This window comes from Polyodon spathula, chromosome 12, assembly GCF_017654505.1.
Source record: "Polyodon spathula isolate WHYD16114869_AA chromosome 12, ASM1765450v1, whole genome shotgun sequence".
Classification (NCBI taxonomy): domain Eukaryota; kingdom Metazoa; phylum Chordata; class Actinopteri; order Acipenseriformes; family Polyodontidae; genus Polyodon; species Polyodon spathula.
This window is the reverse complement of record NC_054545.1, coordinates 4,813,351-4,840,998: the sequence shown is the minus strand read 5'-3', so window position 1 is coordinate 4,840,998 and position 27,648 is coordinate 4,813,351. Positions and strand designations below refer to the sequence as shown.

The window sequence follows — 27,648 nt, the reverse complement described above, 5'->3', positions numbered from 1 at the left end:
AAGGTTCTGGTTTCAATTGCTTTGATTTTACTGACCTCTAGTGGCTATGGAGTGATAAAAATACTAGAACACTCAGCTAAATTCATTGCTGTACATTGAGAATGTCGCCTTTCACCTGGTAAAATCTGATAAATTGACCCTGTATCTCAAAGTAGGGCAGCAGGTATGACTCTCTAAGGTCCTGACATTTTAAAATAAGCAAACTATGTTTTGTAAATGGCTGCAGGAATTACTTGTACAACAAAAATGAACGAGTACTGTAGCACATCCAAAACTATGATAGTTCCGTGAATTACAAAGCATGTGGATTCTATTGTCTCTTTGGCAGCGCTTAAATCCCAACATGGTTGAATCTTGGAAAGTGCATTAGGTTGGTGTGTTGTTTCACATGGGAAACATCAAAACACCTGTTTGTCTTGAGCCCAGCAAAAAAACATGTAAACTGACCAAAACTTGCACAACCTCACAGCAAGACACTGGAAGCTGACATCGCACTGGAACGCTCATCGCGATCTTAACCCCTTGAGTTCCTGACTTCTTTTGGGGGGGAAGACATGATTATTCGTGTAGCGTGTAGGGACATTCACTTTCAGATTTTATGCAATAGCCAGGGATTATAGACAGCTATTAGCCTCAACTAGCTCAAGAACAGCACATTTTTACAGAGATCACATCAGTATTGACTGCTAACCTACAGCTCTTATTTTTTATTTTGCTGTTTTACTTTTTTGCGCATTTAAAATATTTTGCTCAGTGTGGCATGGCGGAAGCCTTGCCGGCACAAATAAGTGTAAGGTTGGCAGGGATAGGGTTAAATCTGTCCCTGCCAACAATCACAGTTGTGGCCATTCCCCAGTTAGGTAATTGAGTGCTAATTTGGGAGTGGCCATCTGGGAGACAAAATCCTTTGTATGGGGAAGGGAGCTTGGGTGTGTGTTGTGTGTTAAGTGTGTGTAAGAGAAGGCAGAAACCCAGCCTAAACAGTACTGTTTATTTCCAGTATTGTTTTGCTTGAACCTTTTATTTTGGCCCCTGTGACTATTTATTTCTTGTTCTATTTGTGTTTATTAAACGCTTGCATACGCGCTTAAACTGCAGCTCCCTGTCCATGAGTCTCTTTGCTGTCAGTAACAGCTTGGACGTGACACTATCCTGCCACACTTAGATTAAACTTCTTGTCTGAAGTGGCACAAAACCAGCGCAGTGTAGTCAGACTGCCTTAAAACTGAATTTCAGCTACACTGCAACAGAATTATACCAGCCCTAGTCATAAATGTAAACTGCAGTCTATCTTTGTTCCTCTTGTTTTGATAAGTTGCAGTTTTTCATACTGTGGACCGATCCCTTGACCCTACCTCTGGCACAGTGCCAGTATTGATGCCACACAGCATGTTTGCTGAGCAAACTTTAAATAAGCTTGAATAAATTCAATGTTTGTACAAAAGTTGACATGTATAATTAAGGAGATGTGCACAGCCTCTCTGGGCTGCTGGAGTTCTGGAATAGTTTCTTAACAAGTTCAAGATGTAAGACTCTGTACCTGATGACTATTTTAATGAAGTTTGACAGTGTTTAATGTTAGAGACTTTTCACTGTTTTCTATGCCTTCTAGAGACCTCACAGCAAGAACCACTGAAGAACCACTCAGCTCCCCAGGGGTCAATTTCGGTTGAAACAAAACAGCACCAGCAGGTACAATATTAGAAAAGAAAAACACTCAGGTAAATACCATACATTGCTACATATTAAGCAGTTGACGTTGACCATTGTAGACTGAAGATGACTGGTCACAGGATCAATAAGCATCTCACCTAATGCCCATTCGTAGGGTCTGAATATCAAATGGCCACATAATAAAAGGCACAGATTGGACTACATTTACCAGCCTGGCTTTTACAGCTCTTGGACCGAAACCCCATGGAACAAGCATTGCAGCTAACTTCACTCATTCTCACTCTCTCTCTCTCTCTCACACACACACACACACACTGAGGGGGACTGACAGGCTGCACATGTCAGCAACATGTTCACAGAGTCAATTTCCTGACCACCATGTGGAGTCAGTGAACCCGTCCAGGACACAGTGCGTTCACATGAAATATTAAAATCTGCTGCTGACCCCGAGCACTGCCAGACCACCTGTGAGAGAGCAAGCGTGGCGTGCGATGAGGACTGGGTCTGCCCACACACACACCCCCACACACACGCACACACCAGACATACAAATGAGATTGAAAACATGGCTTCAGCAGTTGTTTGGAAGGAGCTTTTCAGAAAAAAGCTGTTGGAGCTCTATCAGTGGACAGGGAAATGTTTACTGTGTGTTGGCCAGTCATCACAAACTTCATGGTCCGCTTCTAAACCCTGCGTTAGTAAAGGGAAGAGCCTGTGCAGCTGTCTCAAGCAAGGCCCCTCATATAGTTTTTTTTTTTAATCCTCTCTTACCTTTTCGTGGTGGTGTCAATCTTTCTTAAAGAACTGACTGCCATCTTGTGTGCAGACCTGTGTAGTTTGGTCCTACTTTATTTTCTTCTTCTTCTCTACAAATCATGTGATTCATTAATGAAACAAACTTTTGACAATACCATATTGTGATATCAATATCTATTGACAATAATGAGATATTTATTATTATTATTATTATTATTATTATTATTATTATCTAATAATACTCATAAGTTTAATTCAAATTAGCTCAAATGAATTTTCTGCTTTTTATCACAATTTTTCGGGGGGGGGGGGGGGGGGGGGGGGGGGGGGGGTAAAATATACAGACAGAGCAATAGCTGGTGAGCACGTTGGGATACAATCAAAAGACAGAGACGTATTCACAAAACATTTACCATTGTGCTAAGTTTGCACCATTTATTTGTAAAGCATAAAATAAAACTTTGAATGTAACAGAACTAGCTGAAAACAACTAAGGTGGAAGTTCAAGCTCTTAAATTAACCTCCTGGTTTATTTATTTGAAACATTTTAACATCAGAAGAAAAAAAAAGCAGGTGTTAACTTAGCACCATGTTAATGCTTTATGAATATCGCTCTAACTTCCTTCCTCCCTCCAGAAACCGAGCGAAATCATTCTTACGCAGCCAAGGTAATGCAGAGATTGTTGTTTTACGGGACCTTCTTTCTAATAGTTACCGTCAGAGGGCGACTGCTGGCTGTTTTGCTTTTGTACTACAGAAGTATTACAGTAATTACAAATTAAAACTGCTTTATGAGAGAATGATTCCCTCAGATTATACAAAGGCGTGTGGTTTATTCCAAGTGTGCAATTTTATATTATTACGTATATTAAACCGAGGCGACGTTTTACTGTCGATAATTGCTGTTGTGCTTATTTTGTTTTCCTTTTGAATACTGTGTGCTACGACGCTGTAACAGATTTTTTTTTTTTTTTTTTGTTTGTTTGTTTTAGCAGTTGTCCATGGGACATACTTAGTAACGATTTGTTACAAAAACGTTTATCTTGGCGAGCCTGAAATCTTAAATAAATAAATAAATAAATAAGTGCGGTTCTTATGGTGTCTAATGTGAGATGTATTACTTCGTTTCAAGAATGCTCTCCTAGGTGAAATAACGAGGTTAAAAATTAATATATATATATATATATATATATATATATATATATATATATATATATATATATATATATATTTATTTTTTTTTTTTTTTTTTTTTGACATTTGGTGCAGTGTATGTCGCGTACGCTGCCGTTTAGTGAGTACGTGCGCGTACAGGACGGGCGGCGTGCGCTGTCACTGGAAGGCAGTAGCGGCCAGGCGCGTGCACGTGTTGCCGGCGAGTCGCTTTGAAAGAGGAGCCGAGCTCAACGGGAACGGATCTTAGAGGACGGGTTCGGGACCGGAGGAGGATTTCAAAACGGGACAGCCGGGCCCAGGGGGTTCTATGTCTGGCTTCAGCAAGAAAGCCGTTCCGAGTCGGCACTGCTGCTGCAGGTGGTCGTCGTGGGAGGGGCTAGCAGGGAACTGTCATTCCCAATGACTTCATCGTTATCCAAATAATAACAACACGCAGATTTGTATCTAGATTACAAAGGGTCATATACATAACGCTGAATTACATTTAATTTATTTTAATAATAACAATTATGAGCAATTACCCGGACAGGGCGTCTTTGATAAGCGCAGAGAGCCCAGATAAAAGCAGTCCCTCAGCCGGCGGCAGCGATTGGGACCTGGGCAACGATGTGTTCGTCTGCTGCTACGAGGAGCCGGTGGATGGAGAGCGGATTCACGGCGGGATGCACTCTGTTCAGTCGGGTTTGGACCACCACCTGCTTTCCCTTCGCACCCGGCATCGCTCTGCCGAGGATGGCTTGGTGTTGGGCCTAGTGGAGGAGACTTACTCCAGCTTCCATCATAGCGATTCTGACACCGGCCTCGATTACCTGCACGCAGGGGAGCACGATTACAGGGAGAGCGACGCCGGTTTATCCCCTCCCTTCGATACCAGGAAACGGACCCGCTCCAGCAGCTCTCGGCACCGCTACGAGGTTGTCACAGAACTGGGACCCGAGGAGGTGCGCTGGTTCTACAAAGAGGACAAAAAGACATGGAAGCCCTTCGTAGGATACGATTCTTTGAACATCGAGGTCATGTACCGCAAGTTCTGCGAACTCAACCCAGACCAGGCTCGGCGCCCGGGGACAAGGGACACAGAGGAGGGGAGTGGGGTGGCGAAGGAGGTGGGCGCAGAGGAGGGAGCGAATGTCGGGGGATCAAGGCAAGGGTCTCTTGAGAAAAGAAATAGCGAAGATGCAGGAAGAGGGACCGAGGTAAAAGCAGAGGCTGTGAGGGACCCAAATCTGATCAGCATCAATTTTGAGCCCGTGTGTGTCAGAGGAGGGCTGTATGAGGTCGACGTGAAAGAAAAGGACTGCTACCCTGTGTACTGGAATCGTAAGTTCATTTAAAAACAGTTTCATGATCCGAATTCCCTATGTTCAGTTCATTCTTTATAACTTATTCACATACATTTAAATGCAGGATTTCAGGCATTGGTGCATGTATCTTTTTTTTATTATTTTTTTATCTACATGAATCATGTTTTAATAAAATTAGTTCAGGTCATAATCGGAATAACAGAAAATCCATCTCCCGAACCTGCCAGTATATTTTAAAGGCCAACCTGCACTTCCGATGTCTGCATCTCCAATTTTACGTAACATTTATTCATTTGGGCATGTCTGTCTTTCAGCTGTCGACTTTCCCTTTTGACAAAATCTCATTCATCTTCCACTGTATTAATACAATCGTGTTGGCTTGGCCTGCCAGTTAGCTATCATTTCATATTTGTTATTTGTCACGTCTCAAGTAACAAAAGGCTGAGGTGAATTATACACTATATACATTTGTAGTACAATATTTTTAAATCTTAGTTCTGCACCAGAAAATGAGTGGTGTTGATCTAGTGATCAGTAGACTGGATACAGTATACCTTATTTGGAGGGGTTGATTTTGTGGGGTCCCTGGATTTAATCAACCATCTATTTTTAGGGAGATCCAGGAATATGCGCTGATAGTGGTAGATGCAAACTAGGCCGATTTCCACAAGTGTTGTGAAATTCAGTAATAAAATCAGCTCCCTTTAATGACTATTCATATTAGTTTACTAGATACTGGTCATGAAGTTTTGAGTAGGGTTATTTTTCCATCACTATTAGGATGTTCTTCAGTTTTGTGTGGGGTTGTCATTTCTGGACCTAGTGTATACATTGCTGCAGCGTTCAAACAGTTTATAGAATATACAAACCTGACATGTTGACAGTGTTAGTTCTTAACTCGGTCCTAATCACGTGCTTTTTAAAGAGGGATTATCCAGTATCTTGAATTTGACTTCTTTCAATGTATCCAAAAGAATGGACTGATACTGTATTGAGTTGATTGACTAAAATGTTCATAAAATTTGCCTGGTGGAACTTTGCTGCCTAATGCATTTGCCTCCTGCAGTCAGTCACTGCACCTCAGAGATGCACTGTACTTTGCTTGGTTCTTCAATTGCTTTGGAAAGTGCTTTTCAGTTGCTTCTCTGCATGATTTATTGCACACTAAATGTAGGAGTCTCAATTAAGGTTTTTGGTAAAGTCCTTCTCCCTTGGTTCTAATGGTGGTGGGGGGGGGGGTCTATGGTGCGCAGCATCCCATTCTATTCATCCTGCTTTTAATAATTTATCAGGCTCGTGTAAACTGTGTGGATTAGTTTATTTGCTCCTTGAGGTAAAAGAAAATTCTGGTTCTGCTGGTCCGTTAAACAGGAAAGAGCTGGCTTTAGCTGAAGGATTGGGCAGTTTTTCTCTGTTGCACTACTGGACACCTGCTCCCCAAGCTACTCCTTCCTTGACACAGCTGTTAATGTAGTAGTGAAACATAAAGTACTGTTTATTTATATAGGTTTTTCAGACCGTCTTACTGTGCAGGTCAAATGCTTGTAGCACACTAACTGTGCTGCTCCTGAAATATGTATTAAATGGCTACCCACTCAGCTCGACACTCGCCTCTCTGAACAGAACAGCAATTCCACAGGATGTAAATAAAACCACTTGCAGCGCTGGTGCATTCTCACAGTTACTGCGCTGCACTCCTGAACCCCACTTCGGATTTACCTCATGCTCACTACCTGTGTTGACTGATAGTGCTTTAATTAGGTAAGAAATGTGTTGGTCCAAAGAGGACCAGCATCAGCATTGCAGTCTTCAGATTGTGTTTTAAAATTGCTAGCTTTGCCCAGAACAGAAGCTGCCTGCTGTCCCCTGAAAAACACTACATTTGTTTTGGGTATTTGTGGGGCGATATCGTACCACTGGGTGTTGCACGAAGCTTTGCATAGTAATTCAGAATCCTCTCGTTTCTATTTTTGTCTGTCTTCAGAAGAAAAACAAACATTAAAACCACGTTCCTAAAAGATTGTCATCTTCAAGCTCATTCGTTCCTGGACAGTTCTGGTCTAGTTTGAGATTTTATGTCATACAAACAGGAGGCGTTCACATTGGTTTGGGAATGAGGCTGTACTGGAAACCAGCATGTGGTAACTGTAGAGTATGAATTCAACCTCACTGTAGCATGGGGTGTGACTAGCTTGAAAAACATCAGGCATTCACAACATGTTTTAAAGGATTTGATATTGTTATGTAAATAGACCTATTTTCCACCTCTTTGGAAATCAGCATGAAAACTGTAAACCTGGTCTTCCTCACTGTGGCTTGGTAATGGATTGTTACCTGGTAATATTGTTGGTTGTTCAGTGCAATCAGAGTGGGTCTTAATTATTCAACCTGGGAGTCTGCTTCTCAAGCCTGGCGGGTTTAGTAGTGGCAACCAGGGGTGTGCAACTGTAATTCCGACCTCCTCTACAACCGTGGCAGTTGCTAATAAATAGAAAATATGGTGCAAGCCGCCTTCTGTGCCGAAAGGACTCTGCGGTTGATCAGTAGTAAAGAAGGAAGTTAAACATATCTGCCTGGTGGCTTATTACGTGCAGTGAAGGAAAGAACCCTTTAGAACTTGTGTTATCCATTCACTCACAGGCTCCTGCCCTTCATCGCAATGGCCAGCTGTGGTACGGGGAATGTTTCTTTGTGTGTATTGCAGTGCCAAAGATAAGGTAGGAATGTGTATTAATAAAACTCAAGCAAGTACAAACATTTCCATGCGTTACTCAGGCAGCATTCGAAGGACCCAAACCATTTAAAATACTGGTTCAGACGTAAAACATTGATTAACATCTACCTGTACAAGTTGTGGCCAGCTGGTGATGCTATGTGTGTGGTTTTGTGTTTCAGAGCAGGACCGGATCCCGGTGATGAGAGGCCAGTGGTTCATCGACGGCACATGGCTCCCCTTGGAGGAGGACGAGAGTGACCTCATTGAGGAAGAGCATCTGAACTGCTTCCGCGGACAGCAGGTGCAGGACAACTTCGACACAGACGTGGTTGCCAAGACTATAGACAGCAATGACGGTGAGCAGAGATCGCAACGGGAGGGGTAGGGGCTCAAAACTCCAAACTGAGTTGGAGAGAATCCAGGTAGGGAGTGAGCAACAACAGAAATGTCCTTGTGTGTGTGTGTGTGTGTGTGTGTGTGTGTGTGTGTGTGTGTGTGTGTGTGTTAAAGCAAAAACCTCTGTTGTTGGTTGCCCCATTGAGCAGAAATGCTGTCCTAAATTTTTAAATATTAGGCCCTATTCATAAAATTTAAAGTGTTTTTTCAAAGACTTTTTATAAATGTCCCCAGAGATTAAACAGTGAATTGAAAAGTGAAAATGAGTTTGCAACCCTCTCAGTTGGGGAAATGGTTTTATGAACTGCATATTTTAGGTGCTTTAATGAATTTAAATAATTAAAAAAACAGGCCTGAACAAAACATTCCTTAAACAGTCCTTATAATTGTTGTTGGGCTCATTAATTTAAACCTCAGTAAACAGTAATCTTGCCTACTTCCTTGTTTGTCTAAAACAGGAGTAATTTCTTACTTTGGAAGATTCTGTGTCAATAGAGGGTGGAAGCTGTTTATCGGTGTTAAGTCTAAAATGGGGGAAACCCCAGCTTGGTCAGTAAAATTGAGACCAACTCAGCAATTATATTAGCAGTTCTGTGAAAACTGGCTAACAACAGTTCCTTAACAACTGATTTTTGCAGATTGTAGTTCTGTCTCAAAACCTCCTCTCATCACAGAAGAAAAAGGCTAACGTGGAAGCATATGGAGGTTTAACTGTGTGATTATGTGAGTGTGTTGAGAAGATCTGTGTCATTACCCCCAGAGCTCCACTGCTCTGTGTGCAATCTAGGACTGTCCCTAGCACCTGGCAGGCTACAACAGGAAAAATGTGCTGGTTGTCTACCAGTCTAGTGGTTGACAGAGCAAAGGAAAGTTGCAAGTCATTCTGAGTTTGAATCTCAGTTATGGACTCGCTGCGTGAGTTTATAAAACTAGATAGAAACAGGAAGCCACTGGAAGTTCCATGCCCTTGAAGTTCTGCATACAATTATACAGCACTTTTAGAGGTTGTAATCACTGAACATAATAAAAAACATTTTAAAGCGTAACAGCTGTGCAAGTGCTGTGACTAGCGGTTTAGTTGTGAATATGTGCCAATGAACGTGTAGTGGCCTTGTATCTCAGAATACCAGTAACGCCTTTGAAACACACGTCCATGTTCTATTCTCTAGTGTTGGAGAGGTTTAATAAATAATAAGGTCACCTTCCATATTGCAAAAGGGATTAGTAAACCTGCTGTTGGTATTCTGAAGTAAAGTAAACACTGTTTCTCAGCTCTTGTCTATTGGACATACTAAAAATGTAAGTTTTTACAAAGTTTTTGCTTTATAAAAAAAAACGTTGATGGATTGGTTATGCAAAAAACATCAGAAAGCAAATATTATTCCTTCATGTAAGGATTTGGTTACTAATCATCGGCTCAAGTTGATTGAATAACACAGAAAACATTTAAAAAATGGAATTGTGTGTAATTGAGAGGATCCAAAAGCTTTTCACTTATGAATGCCAGAGTTCAAATCCAGTTGCAGGAATGAGTTTAGTGGTCTCAGCTTGGCGTTCAAATTTCTAAGTGACCCCTGTTTCCTGAGACTTTTTTTATAGTTACAGTTTTTGCAGAAAACCAGACACAAGATTCCCAACGCTACCAACCGGCTCCTAGCTAGAAGGTCAAAGTGTGTGGGCTGTTTTAATATGAGCAAACAAACTGAGTTTGCCCGTAGTTCACATTGAAGTTTACCAAGCGAACCAAACCCATTTAATTTGCCAAACCAACTGAGCACCTCTTCAGATGGATTCGGTCTGGTTCATTTGCCATGTGAACTTTATTGTTCACACTACACGCCAAACAAATTAAAACGCCTTGAGTGCAGAATCAGCCGCCCTAACTAACTGATAATGAAACTGATCATTACGGACAGATGAATACATTTACAAAGAAATATATAGCTCTGATCTCATTTGTTTATTTTGGTTTTAAATAGATTGAAAATGTATTTTTGGTTATCCTGATATAGTGCTTGTATTTAGTCAGAGAGCTCTGATCGGAACACATTCAGAATATCAAAGCTGATGTTCTTTCCAACAAACCCAGCGAATATCCACACAGCTTTGTCCAATATGTATTGCACACACACAACAGCCTGGAGCTTTTGATGGTGTAGTTTTACTTCAATACACGTACTGAAAAGTGTGTTTTATTTATGTCATTCATGTCAATTCACTAAATCTGTCTTTTAGTGTACTTTGTTATCCTGGTACCAGGGTTTAGACACTGCACTTGCAGTAAGGAGTTGCGTGTTTTAAATGCCTTGGTGAAACATTCATTTCAGGACAGGAGAGGCTTGATCTTGATTGGTCTCAAGGCCATAAGTCTGGGAACCCAAGTTTTAAATGCATTGTTGGGTCAACCTATATCTGAGGTATATCTATATATACAGGGTGACCAGAAAGTAAGTTTACCACCCCAATGCACCTGATCCATCGATATATTGATAGATAGAGATCTATCTCTATCTCTATAAATAGATATTTATTTATTTATTATATATATATATATATATATATATATATATATATATATATATATATATATATATATATATGATATATATACATACATATATATATATATAATATATATATTATATATATTATAGATATATATATATATATATAATATATATCTATATATATATATAATAGTTAACTTTGAAACACTTTGTGTGGTCACCAATTGGCTCTATTCACTAACTTAAAGGATTTTTTTTTTTTTAAAGGGCTGGTTTTGGAAGTGTTTAAACAGATTCACTTTTAGTAGGTTAAACACTTCTTTTGAAAACTGAGAATAAACTACCAACCTAATTTAAAAAAAGCTTTCATGCACTGCACATTTGATTTAACGAGTCAAAAGGGACTTTAAAAAGCTGTGTCCTTAGTGAAACCGTTCCTTATCCACCCTTAAAGTTGTGTGAATAAGAGGCTGTTTGCTTGACTGGTGATGATGCATGCAGAGATTTAATGATATGAGGTTTTTTTTTTTGATTAGTTTTTTTTTTATAGTTGTTTACCTCACCCCATTCAAATCAGTTAGGCAAATGCAACCAAGCTGTGTGACTCAAATCTGTGGAGCTCATATGTAAATAAGGACCGTCTAGCTTCAGTTATATATATGTGTGTGTGTGTGTGTGTGTGTGTGTGTGTGTGTATATATATATATATATATATATATATATATATATATATATATATATATATATATATATATATATATATATGTGTGTGTGTGTATATATATATATCTATATATATATATATATATATATATATATGTGTGTGTGTGTGTGTGTGTGTGTGTGTGTGTATATATATATATATATATATATATATATATATATATATATATATAATATATATATTATATATACTTTATGTATGTTTGAGGAAGAATGTTGATACAGAAGGCATTATTCAACTAACTTCAACCACCCAGTGTAATTTTAATGACCAGCAGTAGTCTTGGCATAGTAAAACAAGCCATTTTCCTCTGTTTATCATCACTAATCTGTTTTACAACACAGAAAACTCAGCTTGTTTTAATAATTCACTTGTTAGTTATTTCCATGTGTGGTCTGGTTATCCTGATGTACAAAAAAACATATTTATATGTTGAGGATCTGTAGCAAAACTAAGAAAACATAACAATGTCAAATGGATGGTTTACAGAATAAAAACATTCTGCATAAGGGAGTAATTCATGGATTTAAACTGAAACATACTGCATGCCTTACAGTAAATACTGCAGGTATATAAATGATCTACAATATTACAGCTAAATGCAAGCTATATTTTTTAAACATTTTATCTGAGCTGAAAGACAGACTTTTATTAAACATAGGAATTCCAGGATAATCAAAACAGATCCTCCTGCTGCTGCTGCTGCTGCTGCGTGTGGGAGAGTGTTAGTTTCAGCTTGTGTGTGTTGTAGTAGAGATTCCTCCTGTCCCTGTACACTGTGGTATGGCCATCCTACACATGCATGCAGCCACTGCACCTCCATAGACATATATAAATCCACAAAGTCTACAGCTGCAAGTGTGCTTCTATGTATATAAAATAGATGTTAAGGACTTGCAATAAAAACCCTGGTAGTTTGTGACTCCTGAGGACTGGAGTTAAGAGCTCTGTGTTAGCTAACTAGCCTCGAACACCACTGCCATGTCGCTCACTTTTTCTTAATTTGTTAGTTTTCTCCCGCCTCCCCCCTTTCTACCTCCCCTTTCTGTTCAAATGGAGAGGATATCAGCCGAGCGCTGACACTGCATGTCACAAGCGAAAGCGTTTCGAAGGTACAGTAACCAAGCCTTTTATTTGAATCCTTTAGATGTAATATTGATTTTACTTTTTCAATCCTGTTCTTCTTGTGACTGCTGTCCTGGATTGAGCTTGGTTAGATTGCATGCCACTTCCATTCCACCTTCTCACTGCTGCTAGTCTTCTTTTTTTTCTTCTTCTAAATGCTCAGTGGTGCTAATGGGGTCGCATACAGGGCTGACCTGGATTCTTGTTTTAATATGAATAATGTATTTATCCCTACAGCTAGAATACAGTTACTAATGAAGTTAACATGCATATCACTTAAACACATGTCATTATATTGCAGTTCATTGCATGTAAAAAAAAAAAAAAAAAAAAAAAAAAAAGGAAGCCTTTCTTTAGCTAGCAACCGTTGTTAGTCCCATCCTATCCCCTTGTCCCCTGATTGTGTTTAGCCATGCAGATGTTAAATCCAGTGGTGCTCCTGATAATCTCTTCTCTGCTCTGCTCTGATCTGAAATGCATTCTCCCTGGTATCACCAGCTTTCTGACTCTACACTTTCCACCTTGACTCGGCAGTCCTTTCTCGAAAGTTGCACCGTGTTGGTAGGTTTGCTTCCAGTAGATACTGTAGTGATCTTGAACAGAAACAGACAGGCTTGGTCTGTGAGGGAAACAGAATGATTTATGTTTTGGTAACTTGAACTAAATAACTTTACTATGGAAGGAAGCATCTTATTCTCTGCAGCCAGAATTGTATTTATTACAAAAAGCAGGGGTGTGTGATTGTAAGTTACTGCAGAAATGTGGATTCTCTAAGCTTGTAAACAACAAAATTATGATGCTGCATGGAAAATGGTTGTTGGGACTAATTATGCTTTTTTTTCTTGCTCCTAAAGTCGTTGGAGAGGGCTTCTTGGTTTCATCCTAGTTTTGTGCTGCTTCTGCAAGGATTTGATTATTTGCCCATTAGCAGTGAACTCCTGCAGGGAAAAAGAAACCCAAGAATAACAAATAAAATACTGCTGATTATTCGTTGAAGAAAGTCTGTGGATTAGGACAGTGCTGCACAGCAGGTGCTGCGGGTGATTTCATCTCTCAGTTGTAGAGAGGAAATGCAAACATCAATAGCCTCCTCCTACACACACACATTCCCCATGAACTGATCAGATGTCCTGAATTGGTCTGTGAAAGTGCAGCAAAGGGGGAATAATTCTTTTGATAAGGAGACTAAAATGTTACATTGTTAGTGTCCCGAAAGATCAAATGTGCCTAATTACAGATGCAGAACAAAACTCTTGCATTGTTTTCTGTATTTTCTGTACTTGCTTGAAAACAAAGTAGTAACCACCCATCGGTGAGGAGACAAACAGTTACAGAAGCTCTTTCTTCCACACTCTGCAGGGATCAAATAGTATACATGAACTGTATTCATCGTTTTTGTTTTATGCACATGTTTCATGTCGTCACCTTGTGGATAAATATTGTAATTGCATCAAATAAAACCCTGAAGCAGACTGATCTCCTACCTAAACTGAAGGGTCTTCTTAAACATTTACTAGATAGAACACTTGATTTTTGGTGTTTAAAGACACTCTAGTACTGTGTTTGTTGCCGGTTATCCGAAGGCTTTCAGACTGCTCTGCTTTACTGTAATTTGTTTAAAGGACATTGAGTTTATTTGACCCTGTCTAAATTGCAGTACCAGTACTGGTGAAAGAATCAGGCCTGTTTTACGTTTCCCAGTTGACAGTATTGAGCATTACAGTGGTGTTTTGCATCTCGGTAGGTCCTGTTCAGTATCTTCAGATTACTATTCTTTTAAAGGGACTACCCGGGACAATAGTCCTCTTCGTGTAGATTGCTGTGTGGTTCTGGGGTGTTGAGAAGCCCTCTCTGACTTGTGTGTCTCTGTGCCTGCAGCCATCCACAGCCTGAAGCTGAGCCGCAGCCATGTAGACTGGCACTCTGTGGACGAAGTGTACCTCTACAGTGATGCCACCACTTCCAAAATTGCCCGCACCGTCACGCAGAAGCTTGGCTTTTCCAAAGGTCAGTGTCTTCATTAAAATGTATATTCTTTTTAGTAAACCCAAGACAAAAACATTATGGTTTTTCAGTAAAACCTCAGGACTCCTGGCTACTGTAAAAGACGCAAGTTGAACATAGCTGCATGCTCCGCATACATACATACATACATAGTTCCCAACAGTAACACCAGCCGCTGTGTTCACTGGTCACGGTGAAGAGTCTGCACACTGTCCTCAGGCTGTGGCAGGCAAGCACGTATTGGGCAGCTATTTCTGCTGTCTGCCCCTGCTTCATACTGCCAAGTTGAAGTACATGAGCCCTTTATTGCGTTCTGTGTAATGATTGTGACTGGCGGTTGCGTGGTTTTGGTTGTGGTCTTCCTGGCTTTGCATCTGGAAAGGTATTTGGTCCTGTTTGTTGTAACTGTGTTTGTGGCTGGTCTTTAGCGTCGAGCAGTGGGACCCGTCTCCACCGAGGGTATGTAGAAGAGGCCTCTCTGGAAGACAAGGCCCCTCAGGCCACGCACATCGTCTTTGTTGTGCACGGCATCGGCCAGAAGATGGACCAGGGCCGAATCATCAAGAACACAGGCATGTGAGTACATGCATGAAACCGGATTGCAAAAACCCTTCATAAATCACATGGTGATGGCTTTTTTATTATTTTTTTCTTGCGTGATTTGGGTGAACAAGTTTCAGTGTAATAGCAAATCGAATTTTAATTATTTATTCAAGCTTTTCATAACACAGAGTCCTCTTTACAGTCATCCTTTTAAACATATAATAGTAGTGCAAGTATTTTAACAAAACCTTGAGAAAGTTTACTCTGCCTTTGGCAGACTTCAGTTCAGTTAAATTGCTTTTTGTGTCACAGTGGCAACCAATGGAGTGAAGTGAACATCAAGCTTGTAATGGTGATGCAATTTCACTTCTGTCTGTATTAAATGTCACCCTGCACTGTCTGCACCAGGATATAATGTGCCACATACGTACATGGTAGGACTTCATGCTTCAAGGATTTAGTCTTTTGAACCCGGTTATGTTACACAGGTTGCTGGCAGTTCTTTTAAGTATATTATGGTAAAGCACAGGTTCAACAGGTGTTTAATATAAACGTCTACATGGTGTCAAAGTCCACAGGATTCAAATTGCATTGATAGACCTTTGTTTCAATTGTACATGAAATGTTAGACTAAATGCGGAGTCGGGTTTCGATTAATGATTCAATCCATCCGTGCACGAACATGTTTCGGGTTATCGGCTCTTATAAGTAAATGGTTTAAACGGTTGACAGTTTCATGTGTTGAGCTGTCAGACCCCTCTGAGCAGTATTTATGGTACCTTCAGTAGTCAGAGCATGAACACTTTTTACTAGCCTTTCTGCCACAATCAAAAGTGGGACTAAGGACTAAGCCCTAAAAACTCTGACCGACTGCCGACTGCCAGTGAACGTCACAGCAGATCCACTGTGCCGCAAGGAGCTTAACATGTTAATTAGATCAAGCAGCTTTAAGCTCTGTTTCTGAGTACAGATTAAGACCCCAGTGCTTCAGCTCCTCAAGAAAATTCTCTTGAACTTGATTTCTGAGGGCATAGACGACTACCCTGTTCATTTTAAACGTGGCTAAATATTGATTTCAGGCAACATACTGTTTTGTTTATTTATATTTTATTTACCGATAATATGCACCACTAACTGGTTCCTGTCCCCTCTGATAAGGGGTAGCTGTGGAGGGCTCATTCATTGAACAGACAGGATTAACCAAGTGGTTACAGCTGAGCCATTGGCTGCATAATTTATGTCTTATGTTTTTGTTTGTAGGATGAGAGATGCTGCAAGAAAAATGGAGGAAAAGCACTTTTCTGAATATGCCTCTGAGCATGTAGAGTTCCTGCCAGTGGAGTGGAGATCAAAACTCTCTCTTGATGGAGGTATTGCTTCACCCAGCTGAGCCTGTATGCCTTGGAGGGGGAGTGGCCCTTAGTTATAGCTGAGGGTTGGGAAATTAGTGTTGACTAGTGATTGGAGACGAGGGGTTAGCAGGCCTTGTGTTTAGAGATGAGGAACTAGGAAACAGAATGGGCTAGCGGTTAGAGCTGAGGGACTGAAAAGCAGTGTGGTTTAACGGTTGGAGCTGAGGAGCTGAGGGACTGGGAGGCAGTGTGGCCTGCTGGTTAGAGCCTAAGGTGGTGTGAGTAGCTTTGCTGGTGTTCACCTCTTGTTCAGCTGTAAACCTGTTCCAAGCCTTGTTGGACTTAGATTTATTAGACACTGCCTCTTTACAGGGTTGCTTTGATAATTAATTTTGGACATTGTAACTGAAGCTTGTTTGTTGCCCTTGTAGACACGGTAGACTCCATCACTCCAGACAAAGTGCGTGGACTGAGGGACATGCTGAACAGCAGTGCAATGGACATCATGTACTACACCAGCCCACTGTACAGGGACGAGGTGGGTGTCCAGTCACCACATACTAGACCGAAAACGCAGGGCAGGTGGACTCCTACATCCTAATCCAGAGTTCACTTCACACCCATAAAACAGAAATCTTAACATGTACCGCTCAGTTGGGACCATAATAAGCACCAATTAACAGAGCAGAACGTTGCTAAATGTCAGAACTTGCTTATTGGCTGTGAGTGTGGGTGTGCACAGCATATGTTCCGTGTCTACCATGGCGGTGTGTGTATGATTAGACAAACTGGCCCTTCATCAATAAAACTCATCTGCCTCTGCCACATAGTTATAATTGAGTGCTCTTTGTAAGCAGCATTTGTGATTTGTGCTTTTAATTTATGTTTGCAAGGCTGAGCCCAGACGAGAGCAATGAAGACCAAATAAAATACACAGGCTCCATATAGAAATAACTAAGGAATAATTTGCCTGTTCCTTGTGTCTTTTTTGACCAATTGTCCCTAGTAGATTACGAAGGGTTTGACTCAGGAGCTGAACCGCCTGTATTCCCTGTTCTGCTCCCGCAACCCCGACTTTGAGGAGAAGGGGGGTAAGGTGTCGATTGTCTCTCACTCGCTGGGCTGTGTCATCACATTTGACATCATGACTGGCTGGGACCCGGTGCGAATGTACCAGCATGTAGAGCGTGACCTCAAGGAGACTGACATGAGGTGGCTGAGCTATGAAGAGCGTCACCTTCTGGAGGAACTGCAGCTAACCAAGCAGCGGTAAGACGAATGGCTTCACACCAGTTACAAATAGACAGCGATGCTCTTGATGTACCTGGCACTATGCACTCCAGGGAGCACAGGCTGGGGTAGCAGTGGTACAACAGTCATCTGACTGCCAGAGCAGCAATCCTCGATTAGGTTACTTTAGGGACAAGGATTCTGTTTTCAGATGTTTACTTCGGTATAAGTATGTCCAGATTCCGTACACCACACCAGAGGACTTTGGATTTGATACAGCAAAGTTGCCTCAAGCTAGGTCTTCCATTCACCTAGAACAAGGCTTCAAGCCACTGCACCTGTAAAAGTGGCCTTGTGCTCTCTCCGCAGTTGGAAGACTTGACCATTTAAGACCATAATGAATAAAGTAATTGCATAATATAGGCGTATGTAACACAACAACACACTAGATAGTCTGAATGAAAAATTGGAATCCTATTTTGCTCTGCTTTTATTGGACCCAAGGTTTAGCCATGCTGTCTGTCTGCTTTCCTTCCACAGGGTAAGAGAAATTGAAGAGCAGCTGTACAGGGTGGAAAACTCCGCTGCTACAGCCTCACCAGCCTTGAAATTCAAGGTAAGGAAATACTGTGCTAGTAGGTAAAACTTACAAGAACTTCTGGTAGTCTAATATTTTGGCTAATGCCTTCAGCAGTATAAATGAAATGAGAAGCTGAAGCTGCTTGTCCTTCCTGGCAAGTGATGATAGCTGAGGAGTGACAAATCAAAACCTTTGCTGTTAGATTTTTTTATACTGTTGGACTCCTTGGCATGTGCATTCCTAAAATGTTTAGGCAAGCCAAAGGGAGGGACCTGTTTAAAAATGAATGGGTCTCATGACTGGATGAGTAGACACTGTATTTGTTTGATTTGGCTCCTTTTTTTCCCCCAAAGAAATTAATTCCTTACCCCATCTCTGAAATTCCTGTTAGCTAATAGAGGCATTTGACACCTAGAAATAGCAGGCTCAGTAGTCCAGTGGTTAAAGAAAGGGGCTTGTTTCCAAGAGGTTCCTGGTTCATCCCAGCTCAGCCATTGACTCGCTGTGTGTGACCCAGAGCAAGTCACTTAACCTCCTTGTTCACCGTCCTTTAGATGAGACGCAAAACCGAGGTCCTATTGTAAGTGACTCTGCAGCAGCAGTTCACCCCCTAGTCTAAGTCACTTTGGATAAAAGTGCCTGCTAAATGGCTCATTAATCATGATAGAAATTAGTTGATTCACTGTTCAATTACCTGGCTGGCTGTCTATAAAATGATAAGCTCCTGCCTTAGAGAACTGCTGGAGTTCAGTACGCTATACCTTGATTTTGGCACCTGTTTTCGGACTCTGTTAAATTTTCCCCTACTAATGATCGACTTGAACTGATTGCATTTCAGGTTGAGAATTTCTTCTGCATGGGGTCTCCACTCGCGGTATTCCTGGCTCTGCGGGGGATCCGTCCTGGGAACAACGGCAGCCAGGACCACTTCCTGCCCAAGTCCATCTGCCGTCGACTCCTGAACATCTTCCACCCCACCGACCCCGTGGTGAGGGCGCGCCGCTGCTCCCAGCGGGGGACGATACGTTTAGAATAATTGCTTATGGCATGCCAGTCACGGGAAGTTTAAAATTATGTCTCATCTTATTGCAGGCTTACAGACTGGAGCCCCTCATTCTAAAGCATTACAGCAACATCTCCCCTGTCCAAATACACTGGTAAGCATTCTTACAAGTGTATATTCGTGATGAGTATATGGTACAGTGATATGAAGCCTTCCTCTTACCTGTAGGTTGTTTATTTGAATCTGACACAACTGGGTAATGTATGAAAGACTAATGTAGCTGCTGGATATTTTGCGATGTGGCGAGCTGACTCAGGAGTTTGCACAATGCCCTGTTAAACTTGTTTTTCCTCCATTTTATAGCTGTATGAACAAATGCTAGTAGTAAACACCCATGCAAATGAGTTTATGCTGTGATTGTTCAAGTTCCTGTCAGCTGCTTCCATAGTGTAACAAAACAAGGGAAGTTCTGACGCCCAGGGCTGGGTGCAGGTCCAGTTTTTTACCCGGCTAAAGAGACAGTCCCTGCATCTCCAATGGAATTATTACTGCTAAGACTATCTGTAAGGTTGATAAGAATTCTGATTAGTGCTTTTCCTTCTGTTAGTGGGCAGCTAGTCTGTGAACAGCATACCCCAAATTACTTCTACATTGCATTGCAGGTTTAACACTACCAACCCCGATAGCTACGAGCAGGTCAAACCGACGCTCCTCAATCCCGTTAAAGAGACTACCTGTGCCTCTGACACTGAGAGCATCCCCAGCCCTAGCACCTCCCCGGTGCTGGCACGCCGCCACTACGGAGAATCCATCACCAGTCTCGGCAAAGCCAGCATACTGGGTGAGCACAAACAAAATCCCTACTGTAACTCCGTTAGACATCATACTTGAAGACAGAAGAAAAGCAAAACATGTGCATTCCAGATCTTTATTGACATGAACCACCCCGATCATCAGTAATGTACATAATCATGAACAGGTACATTGGCCCTAGATTACTGACATGAGTATTAGTGCTGTAAGCATTGCCTGTCCATCTCCTGAGTGTATTCAGAGGGTCTGCTTGAAAATGGTGACTCTCTTGTGAGGGGAATGATGTTCTCATCAGAAAAAAAGTAGATATGTTTTAAAGCTGGACAATGCGCTTCTAATGTATATCATGTACTAACTGTGAAGCTGTCATGGGTTATGTACATTACTTGCATTGCTGAGCAGGTCAGTTCACTCAGGTGTGATGGCCTATTAAGTTGTTAGCAAGTATCCACAAGGTGGTGCAAAACCACAGATATTCATATCACATTACCAAGTATCATTACGTAAAAATAACAGAACATTCAAATCTGTCCACAGATAATTAGGAAACTTGTGTACCCACGTTCTCGGCATGAGATTCCCTACAATCCTTTATTTTGATGGCACACAATTTCTGAATGTTGCTGAGTATTTCAGCAAGTTCTTCTTTCTTTTTTTTTTTCTTTTTCTTTAACTACATTTTAACTAAAGTGTAAAACAATTAACATATTGGCCTTATTACCACAGGCCTGTGAACAAGGAAATATGTGTAATGAGGGTAGAGTTGAGCATCTTAATATTCAAGTTTAATTGAGAGGTTTATAATTAGCCTGGAATGGATAGTCGCTTTGTTTCACAAGAGCGCCTTATCAGAAAGCTTTGGAAAATGCTGCATGTCTATGGATTCTTTGTGTTACAAATGCCATCAGAACTGAGTTTAAACTATGGATTCATTGTTTGGCTGAGACGAGCAGAGAGCCTTTGAAAGGGAGTAGAGGAGTGTACAGTCTTAGCCTTGAGAAAGGAGAAACAAGTTTAGTGCAACTTGCGTCCTACATCTAAATCCTGATAGTTTTACTATGAGATTCCAAAAATAATACTACAATCAGTAGACTGTCGTTTTGTGCACTTTATTTTCTCTTCATAGTGGTTTGCAAAAGAAAACAAAATACTTGTGAACAAAACAGCCAGCTAGCATACTGTAGGCTTTGCAAACGCATCCATCTCAGGAATGCCTGTGTTTGCATTTCACAGTTCGGTTTCCAGCACTGGCTAAACTATCCACTTTTATAATTCTAGCGAAAATGAATTGAGTTGATTTTGTTACACACATGTATGCTAATTATACTGGATTGGCGCTTCCCTGGCCTTAGTCACCTCCTAATAGTGCAGGGTCCATTCACTCTGTTATACCCCCACAACAATGCCTCTCTGGTCACAGAACTTGAAAGATGGCATAAGTTACAGGGAATAGAGCCGTGCTTATTTGTGTGTAAATAGTGGTCCGGTACATGCAACAGGATGGGCAGTGATCCTGTGGTTTTAATCCTGACTTTAACACCACTGAGCTGCACGATCCCACTGATCAGTTGACTAAAAATAATCTAGTTGTCGCAGCCCACCTAGATGTATGTTTGTGTCATTGTGTTAGAACAGACTGACTATGAAATAGGGAAATTTATTTTGTAGAAGAGAACTAACAATGTGAATGAAATGTATTACACTCTCATACCCAAGAGACTATCTTGTGTAAAAATTAGAAACTCTGCTTTGTTTAAAAATAGTTCATGGCTGTGTAAGATTTGTACAAATGATGAAGGTGGAGTGTCTACACAAGTGTATGTGTTTGTTTTAATGTGTGTAGAAATGTTTTGTCTGACTGTTGTTTGTTTGTTCATGTCGGTGTATGTACTGTGCTGATTTCTCGGAAGTGAACATTAACTTGCTGGTTTGAACAGGAGCGGCGAGCATTGGAAAGGGCATCGGAGGAATCTTCTTTTCACGATTCGGACGTTCTAGTGCGAGCATCGCAGCAGACGGCAGCGCAACAGAGCTGGAGGACAAACGACCCCTGGAGAGCCAGGCTAGCTGCACCCTGTCAAGCACATCCCAGTCTCAGACCAACCCCGGCATCATCGACAACACACGTCAGTACAGGATAGTGGTGGGAGTGCCAGGCAAAGGAGCCTGTGGATGATTGGAACAGTCTAGCAGTTAATATCATTGAGGCTTATCCCACTCAAACTTTGTCAACAATTTGGCCACCCTCCTATGACCCATTGAGAGAAGAACATGTATCTATTGATTGAGACCTTAATTATGAAAATATATATCTTGGACCTTTTTTGTGTAGTTTAAAAATCAGAAAGATAAAAACAATCTGTTAGTATTTACTAAAGTTCAAATGGGACCTTTGTAACATAAGATAAAGCATAGTAAATTTATCCATAAATATAACAATCCTTATAATAACTTTCCTAAATAATTTTTTTTTTTTTTTCCTCTCTATACGTTTCAGTGGAACTGGAGAACCGCATCGACTTTGAGCTGCGTGAGGGCATGGTGGAGAGTAGGTACTGGTCTGCTGTGACTTCGCACACGTCTTACTGGTCCTCACTGGATGTGGCACTGTTCCTGCTCACTTTCATGTACACAAAGGAGCAGCCTGATCCCAGCGAGGATGATCCAGACCCAGTGTAGCACGCCTGCACACTTGCACCTCGCTCCTTGACACTGGAGGACAGTCTGGATCCTGTGGAACCCTCAACACTGGAGTCTCGCTCGCTCGCTTACTCTGTCACACAAGAGAACCATTAGTCCAGACCTGTAAATGCTGGAGTCTCGTCTGTGAACCCAGACCACAGAGTTTACCCCTGATCTGCACATGTCCATACTACTGGAGCGTAATTCATTTCCGAGACCTGGAGTCTCCCACACAAGAATAATCTGGAGCCGTTACAAAACTGGATTGTCGCCCTTACAGAGTCTGCTGTCTGTGTGATACTTAACACAGGGCAACACCTTCCTGCTCACAATGATCCGGGCCTTTGTTCCTCATCTGATCGCTGTGCAAACCCCATTCACTGGCTCTCCACAGTGATCTGGACTTGTCAACTGGAGACTGTCACGCTTAAGTCAGGAGCCTGCAAACCAAACTCATTCACTCGCAACTATTCCTGTCCTTTCTTGTGCACTCATCTGAACACTGGAGATGGCCTGCCTCTGTCCTTCACAGGAGTACAGGAAACCCAGTCTGTATTAAACATTTTTTATTAAGTTTTGTCTTGTTTTATGTGTAACCCAGAGTTTTTTTTTGTTTGTTTTTTCTTTTTAAAAAATATATATATATATATCAATGGCTCGTACTGTTAAGGCTGTGAAATCGTATTGTGCTCCTCAACAAGCATAATCGTATCGACCCTGATGTGCCACTGCGTTCTAGTTTGATTATCTTTGAAACGCACAGAGGATCTGCCTGCCTCTACGGACAGCTGCTGGCATTATCCTTCACAATATGAGAAACTCGTTTTAGGGATGAGCTGCAGTGTTCTCCGATTACCTTATATCATTGTGCAGTTTCATGACCCACGGAGCTTCCTTTCACTTTGAACAATGAAAAGCAGCAGCAAAGAAAAAGAAACTGCATTACGGTGTATTTCCACAAGATACAGAATATACAGTGCTTTCAAGTGCCACTCCAATGACTGACGTACATTTCTGCAGCTTTTGTTTTGTTTGATCAAATTCAGCTTGGCTGGTGTAGGAGAGAATGTTCTCGCCTCCCTACTGTTTCCAGGCTGAATCCTTCAAACAAGAAATAAAAGCAAGAGGGACTGATGTACAATGTTTACAATTAAACCTGTAAAACTGTAGTGGTATGTGTTCATTTATTATTTTTATTATCATCCTCGTTTTGGGTTTTTATTTATTTGTAGCCAAACTGCGACACACCCCCAGGAATAGAGGGGTGAGCGGGGCAGTTTGCCACCAGGCTGGAAGACAGCACAGCAAAGGCACAGGTTTACTACTTCACTAGTGATAGAATATAGAATGAGCAAGGTCAAGCGAGAATATGTATGAAGTTGACAGGTGTAACTAAAAAATGAAAACCTGTGTACAGCAATCGTGTTCATTACAACAGCACTAAAGCTGGGAAAGGGGTGCATTCTAGTTTTTAAAGTCAGGATGCCTGCCTGTCCACAGGGTGTCACTATTTCTGTTGTCGGCTGAAGTTATTGTTCTATGATAGCTGACATACTGGCTTCTAAAAGGTCCCTAACTAAAGATTTCCAGACTATATGCTTTTTTTTTTTTTTTTTTCAAAGAGGGCAAGATTTCACAAAAAATATGCTTTTTTTTTTTTTTTTTTTTTTTTTAATAATGGGTTTTGTTTTTAAATGTATGCAGATCTGATTTCCCTTCAAGAGAATGTGGAACAGTGATTCAATCCTGCTGAGATTGGTTGACAAACAGCAGAATTCATTTGCTCTAATGCAGTACACCAGAATGAGCAGTGCTGAGTGGGATTCTGGATTCTTCAGTTTGGAAAGCACTGGAATCAGATTTAAGTGCTGTTTTAGCTAAATGTTCAGATTCCTGTGAAATTGTACACGGAGGATGAATTATGTATCTGATTTTGGAAGACCAAAAGATCTGTTGAATGATAAGTGCCAAAGTCTGGATTGTGCCCTGAATATTGGTGAAGAATATTCCCACAACAAACTACAAAGTAAGAGTATGAAATAAACCTCTGGTGTGTGTGTGTGTTTTTTTTTATATATATATATATATATATATATATATATATATATATATATATATATATATATATATATATATATTTTATTTTTTTTTTCCACCTATGTGACCACATGACAGTGTTTGGTGAGTTTTTGTGAAATGTGGAATTGAGAGGTTTGATACCATGTTTTACAAAGAGCACAACCTTAGATCCAAACTTAGTGTAGTACCTGAAACATGTCTTGGTTATTGAAGAACTGATTAACACTAAAATAGCTACAGTTCATCCATAGCATACAGAAAACTAGATTCTAAATTCTAGAATGTGTTAAGTTCTGGAATGTCTAATTCAGAATTCAAATGTTCTCAAGTAATTGATTTTTCTCTAGATTATAGAACTCAAATGTCCACAATGAACTAGGCTGTGAATTACAGAATGTCCACAATAACTAAATTCTATATTCTAGAATGTCCACAATTGCCTAGATTTCATTTAACTTGGTATGTGCCAACAAAAGACTTTAATGAGAAATGTTGGATTTCAACATTGTCTCAGGCTATTAACTAGAACTTGTGTAATTCTTTTAGAATTTAGAAAGCTGTGGTGTCAGCTGTGCACATTGCCCTTCTGCACTGGAATGCTGCTTTTACACAGAACTTGGCTTCAGATCACAAGAGGAATGTTTGAATCTGCCAGCTCTGCAGGACTCTACCCTGGACACTCCGAGGATCCGCTTCCCCGGTTATAAGGAGGGGGTTCTGTGGGAGTGAACAGAGCATGCTGCTGACAGCCACGAAACACTGGAGTACTTGTGCCATCTAACAATGGGTGGGACTGCCCTTTTAAAAACTGTTCAACTGTTTTTTTTACAGTACTGCAGAGTATTTCACTTGATGTATTTGTTTTTGACGAATTTAGTTTTCTTCAAGTTGTACTGCAATCCCTTTTGAAGTTTGTCTGCTTTGTAGGAGAAGGAGAAAGTGGTACGCCACTGAGACAAAGGTTAGGTCTCATCTGTCTGCTTTTTAGATCAGACCAAATTTTACAAAACAACAATATGGAAAAACACAAACTGCAACAAAATCTAGTTGCAAACATCAGCCAAATGGTGGCAAATTATTGTCCTTGTACAGTTCAGTTCTGCCACACATTTGGATATTTAATTCATTCTCGGTTCCTTGCTTACATGCGTGTCTAACAAACATTTTTTACAGTACTCAACACGCTGTTCACATCCTGTTTGTTGTCATCTTATTTTAATACAGCAGTTTATTGTTTGTTGTTCAAATGAAGCTGATGTGCTTAACTTTGAGAATTCTTTTCTTCATTAAAAAATGGTGGTTTTGTGTGACAGTTTTTTTTTTTTTATTTTTTATTGTGATAAGTGTGCAATGCTTTGGCAGAACCAATATGCGAGTGCCTCAAGAGATGTGGGTAAGAGAAACAGAACTGTGCAGTCTGCAGTATAAAACTACAATAAAGAACAGTCTGGCATATATTAAAGTAATGGACAAGCGTGTGTATGATGCGAATTCTGCCTAGTGGTGACAGACAAACATGTAATATTTACCACAGATGAGTTTAAACTTTTACACTCTTGAAAACATTGCATTTTCTGATTGTTTTAGACTTCGTACATGTGACACCTGCAGGGACAAGTTCAAGGATTTATTACAAATATTTGTAGTGATAAAAAAACAAACAAACAAACAAACAAAACAAAAAAACAGCTGTACCAGGGAGTCTCAAAAGCTTTATGTTTTCTTCTTTGTAAAATGTTTTATTTTTTCACTTTCATACACTTGTGACCTAATGTTTCCAGCCTAATTAGAGTCTATAAAAGGAGATGAAGCCAGATCCAGAGTGTGGAGAGCATTGCAATAAATCGTTTTGACACAGTCCAAATGCTCAGCTGAAATTCCTGCACAGGATACTCAGCGCCTCCGCCTCCACCAGCGTTCTATGCCAGTAGACACTGAAGAAAAGCATCTGTGTGCTGGATACACTGAACTCTAACTCTGCTGGGTTCACAGACCCCGGTTAGCACTAGTCTTGATTGTAAGATTAGTGACAATCGGGGTGTGAAACTAGCCACTAAACTATCCGTATCTTAGTAATGAAAAGTGAGGGACTAGCCGCAGGGGCACAGCCAGACATGATGCAGGACAGGCACAATACTACTTCCCCGCAGAGCTTTGCTGGTGCAACTCAATAGTCCTGATCTGAAGAACCTGCACATATCCCTGCAATACAACTCTACCCCCCCCCACCCCCTGCGGTTCTTTATGCGGTTTCCCATAAAGACAAACACCTCAGTTGTGATGCTTGGCAACTGTGTAATTCTACAAAGACGTGAAGCAAATCATCACAAGAACACACCGTGTGACAACACTGTCAAAGTGTCATCTTTCGTGGCATTCACTAATATATGGATGTATAAGTGCATATTAGACTGATCTGATTGCACTTCTTAAACTTGGTTGCTAGGCAACATGTTTTTTTATATAAAAAAAAAAAATTATTAAAAAAAAAAAAAAAAAACCTCTTCTTGCTAAGTATTACTGTTCCCTTAGTAAACCACAACCCTCTGATGGTCAAATAAAAACGCTTCCCTCGCAGAGAGTTCCAGACCTCTTCTGTGGGAGTGGGCACTGGGCTAGAGAGATGCGGTCGTTTGCTTATTCTGCAAATAATAATAATAATAATAATAATAATAATAATAATAATAATACTAAGACGTAGTGGACACTCAGGGGCAGTATCTGGAATTGTTTATCTTTGAGATTTGTTTTAATATATAAATAACATTAAAAAGAAAATTGTAGTCAGTTATATTTTATTCTTAGAAGTCATCTCTTGTTATTTAAAAATATATTTAAAAATATGTTGATTGATTATGGAATATGTCAGCATTAAAACCAAAAAACACAATTGTAGGTAAATGATTTAACAATTCTGTTAAGAAAGAAGACACTAACTGTATTCGGGCTTTATTTAAGTGAAGAAACCTGCTCAAAATGCCATC

General features: G+C 40.6%; 1 protein-coding gene across 2 annotated transcripts; it reads left to right on the top strand.

Moving 5' to 3' along the window:
• Positions 1-3,756: 3,756 nt before the first annotated feature.
• On the top strand, positions 3,757-24,192 carry LOC121324419 (phospholipase DDHD1-like). Of its 2 annotated transcripts, XM_041266269.1 has the most exons (14): positions 3,757-4,926; positions 7,806-7,982; positions 12,264-12,365; positions 14,257-14,385; positions 14,811-14,958; positions 16,186-16,295; positions 16,709-16,815; positions 17,287-17,546; positions 18,048-18,123; positions 18,926-19,075; positions 19,180-19,244; positions 19,753-19,931; positions 21,841-22,029; positions 22,401-24,192. In XM_041266269.1, the coding sequence occupies exons 1-14, from the start codon at positions 4,116-4,118 to the stop codon at positions 22,580-22,582; spliced, it is 2,685 nt and encodes an 894-aa protein (XP_041122203.1). In that variant the 5' UTR covers positions 3,757-4,115; the 3' UTR covers positions 22,583-24,192. The 2 variants fall into 2 exon arrangements, with proteins under 2 accessions (XP_041122203.1, XP_041122204.1); XM_041266270.1 differs by lacking the exon at positions 12,264-12,365 and having other exon boundaries at positions 3,758-4,926.
• Positions 24,193-27,648: the final 3,456 nt, after the last annotated feature.